At 39.0% G+C, this 14,386-nt stretch overlaps 1 protein-coding gene across 1 annotated transcript in view; it reads left to right on the top strand.

Moving 5' to 3' along the window:
• The window catches only part of hk2 (hexokinase 2), a 42,155-nt gene extending 32,670 nt beyond the window's left edge, over positions 1 to 9,485 (top strand). The window contains exons 12-18 of the mRNA XM_078285426.1: positions 21 to 140; positions 761 to 856; positions 3,367 to 3,466; positions 3,914 to 4,097; positions 5,069 to 5,224; positions 6,495 to 6,731; positions 8,443 to 9,485. Of these exons, the coding sequence (XP_078141552.1) occupies positions 21 to 140; positions 761 to 856; positions 3,367 to 3,466; positions 3,914 to 4,097; positions 5,069 to 5,224; positions 6,495 to 6,731; positions 8,443 to 8,575 (1,026 nt within the window). The 3' untranslated portion in view covers positions 8,576 to 9,485. The remainder of the gene's footprint in view (positions 1 to 20; positions 141 to 760; positions 857 to 3,366; positions 3,467 to 3,913; positions 4,098 to 5,068; positions 5,225 to 6,494; positions 6,732 to 8,442) is intronic.
• Positions 9,486 to 14,386: the final 4,901 nt, after the last annotated feature.

The following is a 14,386-nucleotide window of genomic DNA, read 5'->3' as shown; positions in this document are numbered from 1 at the left end:
TGTCTGCTTTTGTGTGGCAGCTTTTCGACCATATTGTGCAGTGCATCGCTGACTTTTTGGAATACATTGGCATGAAAGGAGCGTCCTTACCTCTCGGCTTTACATTCTCCTTTCCCTGTCATCAAAGCAAACTGGATCAGGTAATGTCACTGCAACCCATCCATTGTCAAAATCTGTTTACTTGTAAACATCCTCTAATAGCAAACCATGAAAGGGAAATGTCTTCCACATACTGATTTGATCACAAATAATGAATACACTGAACAATTTGATGAAGGCAGACAGAAGAGAGAAACAGTAGAATTACAATTGCATACAAGTACGAACATTTACACTTTTATTTCTATCCAAAGAGCAATGGAGGTACTTTGCCTACTTGCTGATCAATGTATAATATACAATTTGTAGAGGAGTGTGGAAGATAGTAGAAAGTATGAGAACAACACAACAGTTAGGATTCATATTCTGTAATATTTGGTATATTTGATATTATATTTACATTCATATATTTATATTTCTTACATACAAAAAGTGGACAACAATGAAACGGCTCCTATAGAAACGTTACGGCTCCTGTAGAGTTACTGTTCTTACTCCCAACCCTGCAATATTGAGGTTAAGTGGTTATTGTTGTGGCCCCACCAACTACCACATACTACAAACCATATCACTCAACCCCCCACATCTCCCACCCTCTCTCACACACACACACACACACACACACACACACACACAAATCACGGCTCTATCATCTCTCCAGGGCATCTTGCTGAAATGGACGAAGGGATTCAAAGCCAGCGGCTGTGAGGGGGAAGATGTTGTCGTGCTGCTTAAAGATGCCATCCACCGCAGAGAGGTGAGTCCATACAAGCGCGCGTGCGTACACACACACACACACACACACACGCACACACACACACACACACCAGGCAGGCAAACATCATTTACAGAATTTACTAGTTTGAATTCAAAATTAGTACCTTTGTGCTAACAGGTACCTGTGAATCTTTACACTTGATGAATATGTTAAGTATGTGGGGAAACTGGCTTACAAATAACTTCCCAACCAATCATATAGCCTCCCTTGTCATGTGGAGCAGCCCAGAATAGGACTCATTTAGTCATACACACTTCTTGTTAGGTGGTGGGCTGAAAAGAAGAAATGAGGTGTAGAACCAGCACACTATGCTCCAAAATCAGTTTTATTAATTGAAAGACGTTTTAACCCATAAAAATCTTCATCAGAGCCCCATTTCATTAGTAATAATTATTACACAGAACAATCCTCTACATATTGTTTATTTACACTTATATAGTGATGAGGCGATACACTCAGCCCACGATGCGATACGTATCTTGATATTCTCACAATACAGTACTCATTTTTAGAAAAATTGTTGAAGAACCAAAAAATGATGCAAAATTGAACTGTTATTTTTTTTTATTGAATACTTTGAATATTTAAAATAGTTGAATCAAATATTAAATATATTTTTTTAATATCAAATTAAATAAGACAGCTCAAATTCCAGCTTCTCAAAGTAAAGTGTAAGTACTTTGTAATCACTGCTGACCGTTTGCAACATTTCTGTTAACATTTCTGTTTACTCCCGCCCCGACAAACTTCACTTGTAAGAAGCCAGAGCGTCCTCAATCTCTATCTGACTTTTACTGCTCTGCTTTTACTGCTCTTTTACTGCTCTGCTCTGCAGTAAAAGTCAAATCGTAATATATTATATATATTGGAATTAGGGCTGAGCGATTAATCGAATTTTATTTTCGATTACGATTTTGGCTTCCCACGATTATGAAAACAAGAAAATCGAGATAAAACGATTTTTGTGCCTCATTCCGTTTAGCAATGTTGCTCTCGTTTTGTCTTGTGTTGTAAATCCAGCGCACCCCTTTCCTCCGCAACGGTGCGCTCCGCCCCGCCCCTCCTCCAAAGCCCAAACATGCTGTGGTATAGTTTCAGCTGGAGTCGGTAACAGAGAGCCGGCCGGCGCGTTTCTCCGTTTATTTTTAAACCTTCCTTGGTAGAAGATGACAGAAAGAGAGCCGTTGGTCGACAGGAAAGGTAAAAAAAAAAAAATCATTGGTGTGGAAACACTGTACAGGCCCACGGTGCGTGTTCAATTGCACTGAAGCACTGCGACATGGTTAAATTACCTAATTCCACTAACGTTACTTAAATACCACGAGGTAACGTTAAAGTCACCTACCGTTTAAGTCTGTATGGCAGCGAAGACAAGTTACTGTCTACAAATCCCCGTTACTGACTGTGGTATGTTAAGTTTCACTTTTGTTTTCACACCGCGAGACCCCAAATTACAGACGTGATGTGATGCGACATCAGTCAGTCAGGTGCCTCTGTTACCTGACTAAGTGACTGACTGAAAGAATATAGAGATATAGTTTACCAATATGTTGAATATTTTGCAGTAGGTTGTGACAGTGCACTACAACATAATCGGTGTTATTTATTTTTTATATATTATTTATTTTAGTTATTTATTTATCTCATTTTTTTTTACTTTTATTTATTTATTTATTTGCATTTATTTCTTTGTTTTTCAGTTCAATTATATTTAAAGTTCAAAGAAATCCAATGGGTTTTTTTTAAAAGTTCAATAAATGCATGATGTTCCCAAAGTCAATGAGTAATCGTGTTAAATAATCGTGATCTCAATATCAATCAAAATAATCGTGATTATGATTTTTGCCATAATCGTGCAGCCCTAATTGGAATGAATAATAACTGGAAAAGAATCCATACAGTTTTTCTATTTATATGGTAATGTTTTTTTAAATCGGCGGTTGTACAATTCAACCATAATTCCATGTAATTGTATATGACCTGTATTTGCATGTGGTGGTTTGGCTTCAAGAAAATAAATAAAACGTCAAGAAAATAACTACTCCCCTCAGGCAAGCATTTCAGCATTTTAATGCCTGTTTTGATGTTTCTTTTAACAGCAGCAGACAGACAAATGTCCCCTGGAGGGACAACAAAGTTTATAATAATAATAACCTTTATTTGTATAGCATCTTTCATACACAACATGCAGCTCAAAGTGCTTTACATCAATAGAAGGCAGATAAAAGACAGATAAAAAGAACAAGCAAAATGCATTGCATTAAAAGAATCAAATCAAGTAAAATAGAAAGATAAAAGAACACAACAAATACTCCCACTTTTAGATGCACATCTAAAAGATAATAGGAGTATTATCTTAAGAAAATTATTTTCCCTTTTGTTTTACTAAACAAAGTAAAACAATCGACCAACGTGAAATGCCTCATCATCTGTCCCTCAGTTTTGCATGTTTTAGTTTAACTGGCAGCCTTTGTTGTCACCGGTTCCAGGAGTTTGACTTGGATGTTGTGGCGGTGGTGAACGACACGGTGGGAACTATGATGACCTGTGGCTACGAGGACCCACGCTGCGAGGTGGGACTCATCGTAGGTACGTCCCTGCCGTCCTCTCAAGCCTCTCCCCGGCTTCATGGCTAATAGAAACTAACCATGTCTATTACATACTGTTGAAATGCAATCAGATGTTCTCAGACATTCTTCCTAAGAGCTGTGGAACTCCAACCTGCAGGCACACAGGGCACATTACGACTGCCCTATATAGAAATAATGAGTTATTTCTCCAGCCCCCCAGTGACACCCTGGCTTCACGCTGTCAACAAATGGGAACATCTAATGAAAAAGCTCATGACACATGACGTGTAAAAAGTCATGGAAATTTATTGCAAACTGAGATGTCCATCACTGGGGGAAAAAGTGACACGTACTCTAACAAAATTATTGCTGACATTAAAATAAGCCGTTTTGAAAACATTGACTGATGTGATGTTTACGCTCTATAGAAGTTCTTCTAATGCTCCTCCACCTGCCATCGATTCAGGCACAGGCACCAACGCCTGCTACATGGAGGAAATGCAGAACGTGGAACTGGTGGAGGGCGATGACGGCCGCATGTGCGTCAACATGGAGTGGGGGGCGTTCGGCGACCACGCCGAGCTAGACGACTTCTGCACCAAGTTTGACCGCATCGTGGACGATAGCTCCACCAACCCAGGCAAACAGAGGTACTGGAGGACTAGGGATGGGAATTTTGTATTATTTCACTGAAATCAAAAACACATGCTTTAAAACAGAAATTAATACATGCATCAAAAAACGTTATCTATGTTAAATATGATGCATCTTTTAGGGAGTTTCTTCCAGGCAAATTTTATTGTTGGCTTCCATGAGGAAAAATATACAGGTCAAACCAAAAAAAGCACTATGTGTAACTTAAATGAAAGTGTGGCATGGTGACTATTCAGGCTCATTAAATTGTTTAACAGTTAAGAATGTGGATTTAATCTAAACATTTAACCAACCAGATATTCAGAAACACTACATCCCAGTGACCATCTACAGAGGTGACAGCCCGTTGTGCTTTATAAATAAATCTGAGTTGACTTGACTCGACTATTGAGATACACTGGAGGAAACTGATGCAAAATTGCCAGGCAAAATTGCCAGGATCACTATGCCACTAAAGGAATAGTTCACCCAACAAAGAAAATTCTGTCATTATCTACTCATCCTCATGCACAGGGAGGTTGCAAGTCCGTGGGGACCGATCTTTACAGTTCCAAAAAGAGCAAAAACAGTGATTTCAGTCTCGTTCCCGATCAACTTTATTTGTGATTATTACAAGTACTGTTAACAAAGCAAATCACCTATACTGTTTTTCAGTGAACTCCCACATCCTCAATTGTAGGACCATCTGGATGTATGTGATTTATATATTTCAAATTGCCTAGTGCGATAGACACATTCTGACATCGGGACGGGAATGACAGGCCCCCTCAGTAATTTATGGGAGTAATAAAGTAATAGTGGGAAACCCAGTGACACTTGCCGTCAAAGTTTTTCAGAATTTTCTCATCAGTTTGATGGAATAGATTATTTTGTGTCCTTGCAGAACTTTCAAAGAAATGCTTATTGTCACTGTGTACCATAGCTTGGTTGTGGTATATTCTCAGTTTGTGTCTCCTTTTCTCCTGAGGTATGAGAAGATGATCAGTGGCATGTACCTGGGGGAGATCGTGAGGAATGTGCTGTTGGAGTTTACTGCTAATGGCCTGCTGTTCAGAGGCAAGCTGTCTGAGCGGCTCAAAACTCGAGGCATCTTCGAGACTAAGTTCCTGTCACAGATTGAAAGGTAAGAATGACAGACAGGGATGAATTCTAGTCTCATTGTCTTTCCGCAGTTCACCTCTAACTAACTGCTAACCTTACATTACTACTGGTCTGTAGTAATGCAAGGTATGAGTGCAGTGTAGTAAATGGGCTAAAATATGTGAAAACACTGGTATGGTCCTTTAAAATATATAACAACGGGGCTACAAAAAGAGAGATACCTGATAAAGCTTGTTGTGGTATAGGTCAATTCAGTAATATTAGAAGTAAAAGTAAATAGTCTAATAAGGTAGTTTTGTTTCCAAATGTAGGTTACTGTGACAGAGTAAACTGCCTTGGCTTTAGCCCTAGTCTCTCCGAACGAAACACTGAGTTGTACCTTGAGAGGTCAGCTGACTTCTAGCCAAGTCGCCAGCAGGCTAATTTAGCAAAGCAATGGATGTAAATATTAACATGGGACTACTAGCCACTACTAATGCTGGCATCTACTAATGCTAATGCTGAAATCAGATGTACAAGACTGATGGTTGGCTGACCAAATTCTATGGTTAGCTAGCTAACAAGCTGACAGTATCTAAACACAAAATCGATCAGATGTATCAGTGGCGAAATTTTTTAATTTTTTTTTATTTATTTTTTTATTTTATTTTATTTTATTTCTTTATTTTTTTTCACCTTTATTTATTCAGAGGAGTTTCACTGAGAGCAATGCTCTCTTTTTCAGGAACGCCCTGATCACATTCACACACATTCACACCTGGAAGCTGATCAGTACAACCACAGTCTGATCTGCTGGCCACTGAGCAGCTCCACTGGAGCGGTTGGGGTTAAGGGCCTTGCTCAAGGGCACCTCAGTGGTGGTAATGAGGGAGGGGCAAGCGCTGCTTTTCACTTTCCCCACCCAGATTTATCCTGCCGGTCCGGGGGATTGAACCGACGACCTTCCGGTCACAAGCTCGCTTCTCTAACCTTTAGGCCACCACCGCCCTAATCTTTTAATTCTGTTGAGTTTTACATTTGGAAATGCAATCAGATGTTCATAGCCACAAGAGCTGAGTACCTCGAGTATGGTCAGGGTCACTATGCCATTAAAGGAATAGTTCACCCAACAAAGAAAATTCTGTCATTATCTACTTACTCTTATGCCAATTGAAACACAGGTGAAGTTTGTTTGTCCATATAACACACAGGCAGGTTGCCAGCACAACTCCGTACAGTGTATAGCCTCTAAACCTCTGTCTGGTGTAAACTTCTCTCTGGTGTATAACCCTCACAATTCTCTGATCACACAGCGACCGGCTGGCCCTGCGGCAGGTTCGCTCCATCCTGCAGCACCTGGGTCTCACCAGCTCCACGTGCGACGACAGCATCCTGGTGAAGGAGGTCTGCAGTGTGGTTGCCCGCCGGGCGGCCCAGCTCTGTGGCGCGGGCGTAGCTGCTGTGGTGGACAAGATCCGACAGAACCGCAAGCTGGAGCAACTCTGCATCACCGTGGGAGTAGACGGCACCCTCTACAAGCTGCACCCTCAGTAAGGAGTGATAATATGCTAGCACACCAGTTTCTTCTGTGTATGAATAATGCATTCCCCGTGTTGCGCAGTAAGGTCGTTTTAGATTTCAAATATTCCACAGTTGGTCAACTGAAGCACTGGGTTGCCAGGGCGCAGAACTGCACTATAGATCACAAAGTACCAATTTTTTATTGTTTTTCCAAGATTATTTTATTCCATATATGAAATAGAAGTTGAAAATACAACCATCTGTCTCTTTCAACTCAGTCATAGCTTCAGCTTTGTCTGAAAAGCTGTCTCAAGGTGTTTCATTCCATCCAACCACTCAATAACCAACTCAGCCATTAAGTGTGACTGGCCTCAGTCAGTGCTAAGTGCCTCTCAGGGGTTATTCTGAACATCCTGTCATTGTAGATGGATGTGGAGTCAACAACACTCACTCACTTTTTAAACCAATTACCGAGATGAGAGATGAATAATAGATATTGAACACGGGAATTAGTTCTCATTTACCATAATGCTCTTAGCCAAATCATGTCATACTTCAGATGGCACAGAATAGAATGATGAATACATTTGCAGTGGACCAAACATCCAGCTTTTTAAGTTTCTTTGCAATTATGGGTCTGTAAAGTCTGAGATGCTGGCATCAAGTAGTATGGGGAAAAACCTTACATGGTTTCTGATCAATCAAAGAGAAGCAGTGCACATTTAGTGCATGAGGATGTCAAACTCCACAGGTGTTCATGGGTTAGGGAAAAACAATAACAAAAAATATACTTCTGATTTGACTGCTGAAAAACACCAACACGATGACAAATAGTTGCAGTCAATGCATGCAACGTTCAGGCGATAAACCAACCTTAAAATTCTCTGCTGCTCCGGCTAACATTCGTGCCCGGGTTTAGAAGTTATGGACGTTTGAAGTTAGTTTGTAAAACAATCTTTTCTTAAGGGACTATTTTCGGGCGGAGACATACGTTGTGTTGTGTGGATGTCTCTGCATGGAATGTGAAATTCAGTTATCTGGATGTATGGGCGTTTGCTTCTTCACTTGCGCCACCCCCTTACCATGATGAAGCAGTGTGCCTCAACAAGTCTCATTCAGAGGACACCACAGAATTAGAATGATTAGAAAGGTTATATAATTAAAATTTGCTGGTTTGCAGAGAGAGTAACTTTCGTTCTGTAATGCTACCAAGTATCACACACGACGGAACAAACTAACGCGGCTCTTGAGTGCTCGGCTTGAACGCTAAAATCAACCGTACCTCTTGACTGCACAGTGTTATGATTTAGATGTAAAACAGCTGTTATGCAGAAATAACAGACCCCAGAATGGGTTCATTGGCCAAGGCAGCCCGCCTCAACTATATAGCACTGCGGGAAACCCTGCATTTCAAACATACATCTCCAAGTCATGCTTGGACCCGAGTCGAGCAAATGCAGCATGTGACCGTCTATGGTTATCCATGTTGATGAGGATGGACCACTTGGAAGGCCAAATCGGAAGCATATTGCTTTTTTCCCTAAGGGGTTCTTGAATCATGTACAATTAACACAATTAGTCCCTATTTGGCCATTCCACATCAGGACAATTAGATCGAGGATAAAGAGGATGGTGGAAGAATCATGTTATAATTGTTCTACTTGGTACCTATTGACAAAACATCTCTCTTTTCTTCTCTTTACCCCTCCTCCTCCTCCTCCTCCACCTTCTCCCCCAAAGTTTCTCCAGCGTCATGCAAGACACAGTGCGGGTTTTGGCCCCGCAGTGTGAAGTGACTTTCCTCCAGTCAGAAGATGGAAGTGGAAAGGGAGCAGCGTTGATCACAGCAGTGGCCTGCAGGATCAGGCGCTGAATTCCCGAGACGGTCGAGGGTCACAAGAGGTGGAGGACAAAGAGAACCAGAGAACGACAAGGACCGATTTGCTGTGCCATGTCACCATGGATAATCAAAGATGGTTACATGTTATAACGGCTTGATTGTAGGTCTTTTGTACTGATCTGTTTTATCTTTTATTAACTTTTATTTAGTGTTTGTGTGTGTATTTGTCTGTGAATGGGTGTGTGAATGTGTTTGTGGAATAGATATGTGCATATTTATGGTGTGAGCAGACATTGAAAGGGATCCGCAAAGGTGATTTATAAATTCAGCTACAAAAGTACAGTTTAACCTAGCTTCCATACCTGTATGCTAGAGGAGATAAAATTTGTGTGAAATGTCACTGTTATACTAATGTTAGGGGTCCTCATTTATCAAGCTAGATGAAAGCAAATTTGTTTGGAAATTGGAAAACATAAAATTCTCCTGGAACTAATGAAGCCATACAGTGTTGCTGTTCTATGACTTTTACATTTAGACTACTTTCTTCAATAATGCTCTTCTCAGCTGGGCTCCGTCCCTTAATAAAACAACATAAAATGGATTTCATTACAGCGACTACAAGGGTTGAATGTTTTTCATATTTCAGACACAATATGAGTCAGCTTTCAACTTTTCTCTTAGTTTTATTTATCGAGGGTAGTTTTGCCGACATTTTCCAGCAACACTCTGCCACTCAGCATTCCCACCTGACCCACTGCAACCACAGTCCAGCTACATAAATGAGGCCTACTGACTTTTAACTGAGGCTAGATTCTGATGAAGTTCCAACTTGATGTCATGTAACACTTCAGTAACGATACATGAAATTCCTCAAAGTCAGTTAGCATGGCAATCATTTGTTTTAAGAGATTGTATTGGCAGTCATAAAACATGTCTGTTCATTTGTTATTGTCACTTGTGTTGTACTGTAGATGAGACAAGAAAAGATTGGCCACCACTGTGTGCTTTTTTTTTTTTCGCCTAAAATCAAACAGCAAACAAGGAAGCATGTCATGCCCTACAAATTATGCAGGCACCCCTTGGGCCACTCAGTAGCAAGATACCTCATCTCTCCAAAATCAGGCCGCTGGCATAGCAGTGTTCTTTCAAAGTTGAAATTTTGTCCTTCAATTATTGCCCCCCCATCAGGCCAATTAGTCATCTTTTAAAATGCTGGAATGCGGTGCAAAAATGTCGGCCAGTATCCATCTCAACTTTTAATGTGGCTGCGCTTTATTAGACCATATAGTACAAGACAAAGTTCCCTAAGGGCTCAGTTAAAGTATATCTTACCTGTACACTCAGCTCTATCATCCTGAAGGCATTTAATGACCATCTATGAGAACATTTGAAATTCCTTTCAAAGACTGGATATGAGAATCAATACGGGAATGCGCGTGTGTGTGTCTGGACGTATGATTGGGTGGCGTAGCGACAAGGGAGACCATCCTAATCAGTTCTTTGGGTGAAGGGGTTTAATGGCTCTGTGCCAAACATATCTTTTGGAATTAAGACCAAAAGTTATACCTTGGTTTCATTTTCCCCACGTGCTTTTAAGATATTATACTTTTGATATATATATTTTTTTTTTACTTTTTGATATATATACTTTTGGGCCCATAAAGTTTGTACATCAAAAAAAAAGCTGGAATTCCCTTAGGGGGAAGCGGTCGATCCCCTATTAGGATACTCATTTTGACTAACATCCAAGGGAATCTTTTATTAGTAGTCTAGAATCTAATTTGTCCCACCCAAATCTCAATCAATCTTTCCTTTTGGTGTTCCAGAAAACATTCCTATGTCACTCACCTGTCCGTATACTGTTTAGTGTTCATACATATACCACAACTTTCATACATTTCATGCATCCATTATACCCATGAACACCATAAACCCATTCATATCATTGTTTGAAAGATTCAAAACACACTACATTTGATTAAAACATTCAAAAACACACAAGTGATCACTATAAAACTGAGTTCATTCACTGATGATACTGCAAAGGGGATGATGTCACCTCACCAGACACACCAGAGGACCAGGAACGAAAGAATCAACACTGTGGGCCTATAGGGATTCAAAAGGTCCAAAAGGTCACACCGAAGAATGTAACGTAAGTTGGGGGTAATGCATTACACTGCATAGTAACACCAGGCTGAACTCAAAAATCCCGATGATTTTTCTACTTCTCCACTTCAACTCACAACCTGTAGTGGGTCTAGATGTGAGAATTTCCTTTCAGCCAACAGTAACATGAGAGAAATATGCCTAGTTTGCATTCAGATTTCTTTCTTCCTGTGAATGTAACTGTGCATAAGAAGCAGTCTAATTAGAGCTTAATTGGCACCACCTAACAACATAACCACTACAATCAGGATCTCTAATGAGCATTAAATTCTTTCAGCAGCACACAGAAAATTAATGAAGCAAACATGTCTTGGGAACAGCATGAGTGCAAAGCTTATCCTGTTGTAATACTGTACATGAAAGATTTTGTCATATTGGTGAAGGTAATGTCCTTCATTGTGTGATTGCTGCCCCAGCAATCACAGGTATAATATTCCCACTATTTATTAGTGTGCTTGCTTCAGCAAGCAAACTATTGTTATTCCTCTTACTTATTATTAGTGTGCTTGCCGTAGGCAGAGCACACTCTTATTATCTTGCATACTTATTAGTGTGCTTGGCATAGGCAGAGCACACTCTTATTATCTTGCATACTTCTTATTATTATTTTTCCGCCAAAAAGTTTGGCACGCTACTCCTCCTACAGTTTTTACAGTACATACACATGTGAGACATCAAAACGTGCGGCTCATTGAGGAATCGTGTGCTATTACTTTTCTAAGAGATCCCTCATAAGCTCTTTGAGATATTAATGATTAAATGCCAATTTTGCCATTTTAGACGCAATACACACCCATTGTAAAATAATGAGAACCATGTGGACTCAATCACAGGATCACAGAGCCAGAAATTTAAGTTTCGTTTTGTCCGCCATCTTGTTTCTCCGCTGAGATCGGGAGGCTCCCACACAGTAGCTGAAGCTAACTGAAGCTAAGGTAGAATCAGATCAGTATGGATGTATTTGGCCTATTATTAGTGTGCTTGCCGTAGGCAGAGCACACTCTTACTATCTTGCATACTTATTAGTGTGCTTGCTTCAGCAAGCAAACTATTGTTATCCGTCTTACTTATTATTCAACTTCTTTTTATTCTTCTGGACGCTTTTTTTGGACTGTATCTCCTCTTGAACCGTTTGAGCTATCGACGCGGTTCAAACTTTAAAATGTTCAGTTTTTTCCCCATTGAAATTAATGGTGGAATGTTCAGCTCACTAGAGTGTGTGATGTCATCCCCACTCTAGCCACTCTTCAGACTTCAGATGCTGTGATTTTTAACTAAATATTCAAATTTCTTAAACTGTCATGACTCCCACAATTTTCACACTACATATACATATTATATATCAAACTGTTCAACTACTCTTTCTGTCACTCACAATGTAAATATCTAAATCATAGCTTTTATACTTTTTGAGCTATGATGGTTTGTTCAACACTAGTGCAAAACTGTGTTTTACGGCCCCTTTCTAACTTTTAAACAGCTTTGTCATTTCCACATACTTAAACTGTCACTATTCCAACAATTTTCATACTACATACATATATTTTACAGCAAACTGTTCAGCTATTCCTTCTGTCACTCACAATGTAAATATCTAAGTAATAGTGTTTATACTTTTTGAGCTATGATGGTTTGTTCAACACTAGTGCTTTACAGTAATTTTGCCTACTTTAAACAGCTTTTTCTTTCTGCATATGCAGTATTTAAACTGTAGTAGTTCCCACAATTTTCACACTACATACACATATTATATATCAAACTGTTCAGCTACTTCTTCTCTCTCACACAATTTAAATATCTAAGTAATAGCACTTGTAGTTTTTGAGCTATGATGGTTTGTTCAACACCAGTGCTGTTCCGTTTTTGGCTCCTATGAGCAGATTTTTTCTGCTTACACATATTTGAACTCTCACAATGTCCACAACTTTAAGACTACATGCATATATTACACATTAAAATGTTCAGCCAGTCCTGCTCTTTTTCACAATGTAAATATCTAAGTGCTGGGATTTGTAGTTTTTCAGTTAGGTACGTTTGTTCAGCATTAGTGCTCCAATTCAACTTTTTCACTTCATTTTACTACAGTTCAACTTCTTCAACTTTCTTTCAACTGTAATAATTCCCACAAATTTGAACTGTTCATTCACATATTACACATCAAACTGTTCAGCTGTTCCTGCTTTAACTTATGTGTAAATATCTAAGTGATAGCATTTGTAGTTTTTGAGTTAGGGACGTTTGTTCAACACTAGTGCTTTACAGTCATTTTGCCTACTTTAAACAGCTTTTTCTTCTTGCACATTCAGTATTTGAACTGTAGTAGTTTCCACTATTTTCAATTCAACTTTTTCACTTCATTTTACTACAGTTCAACTTCTTCAACTTTCTTTCAACTGTAATCAACTTACTACTATTTCTAATGCTGCTACTACTACTGCCACTACTACTGCTACTGCAGCTACTACTACTACTACTTCTAATACTGCTACTACTTCTACTGCTACTACTACTACTGCTACTACTACTACCTCTAATACTACTACTACTACTGCTACTGCTACTATTCACTACTACTGCTAATAGTACTACTACTGCTACTTCTACTACTACTACTACTTCTAATACTGCTACTTCTAACACTGCTACTACTACAACTATTACTTCAGCTAAATACTGCTTCAAACACTACTCTACTACTACAATACTCAAAATGTACAGACATTTAAACTCTTTGTAATGAAATTCAACTGTCTTCAGCCTTCTCTTGCTGAAGCAAGCACACAAATTTTCTTCAGAAAATTTAACCTTTTCTAGTTATTATTATTATTCCGTACGTTTTTTGCCGAGTTTCAACTCCTTCATACTTTCACCTAGAGACTCCGTTCAAACTTTAAAATGTTCAGCTTCATTGGGAATCGATATCTTTTACTTTTCTAAGCAATTTGACTTTTACTTTTTAAGATATTCTACTTTTTTCTACTTTTTTTAATAATGGGAGTCTATGGGCGGAATGTTCAAACCATGCCCTCTTTGAACTCTAACTACTTTCATACTTTAAGCTAGAAACTTCATTCAAACTTTAAACGGATCACCACTTTTAGTACTTTATCACTTTAATTCAGCTTTTTGACAACTTTTGTACTTTTTGAGTAATCGCAGTTTACGTTTTATACTTTTTTTAACCTTTATAATGGCAGCCTATGGAGCTACGCTAGAGTGCGTGATGCCACAATTTACAGGCCGTACTTTTTACTAAATTCACACATTTTTAAACTGTGACAGTTCACACAACTTTAATACTACATACACATATTATACATCAAACTCTTCAGCTACTTCTTCTCTCACTCACAATGTCAATATATAAGCGATGCGATGTATAGTTTTTGAGATATTAACTTTTGTTTGACACTAGTGTTCCACTCTTTTTCACAGTAGTTTCTGCTGCACTGCTGCTCTCTTACACATGCTGCTCTTCTGCTTATTTCACTCTTCTCCATTTCAACATGTCTTTTACATATTTTCATACCTTTTTTACTTCTTAGTATTATTACATTTTAGTACATTTCTAACATTATTACTTGTCACTGCCTTCCTACTCTTCATACTACTAGTACCTTCCAGCTTTTCACATAAGCCTTCCTACTAACAGATAGTTTGTTAGCCTTCGTAGTC

The sequence above is a fragment of the Centroberyx gerrardi genome, chromosome 8 (assembly GCF_048128805.1).
Source record: "Centroberyx gerrardi isolate f3 chromosome 8, fCenGer3.hap1.cur.20231027, whole genome shotgun sequence".
NCBI classification, from domain to species: Eukaryota; Metazoa; Chordata; class Actinopteri; order Beryciformes; family Berycidae; genus Centroberyx; species Centroberyx gerrardi.
Note: the sequence above shows the minus strand (reverse complement) of the source record. Positions and strands in the feature narration are given on the sequence as shown.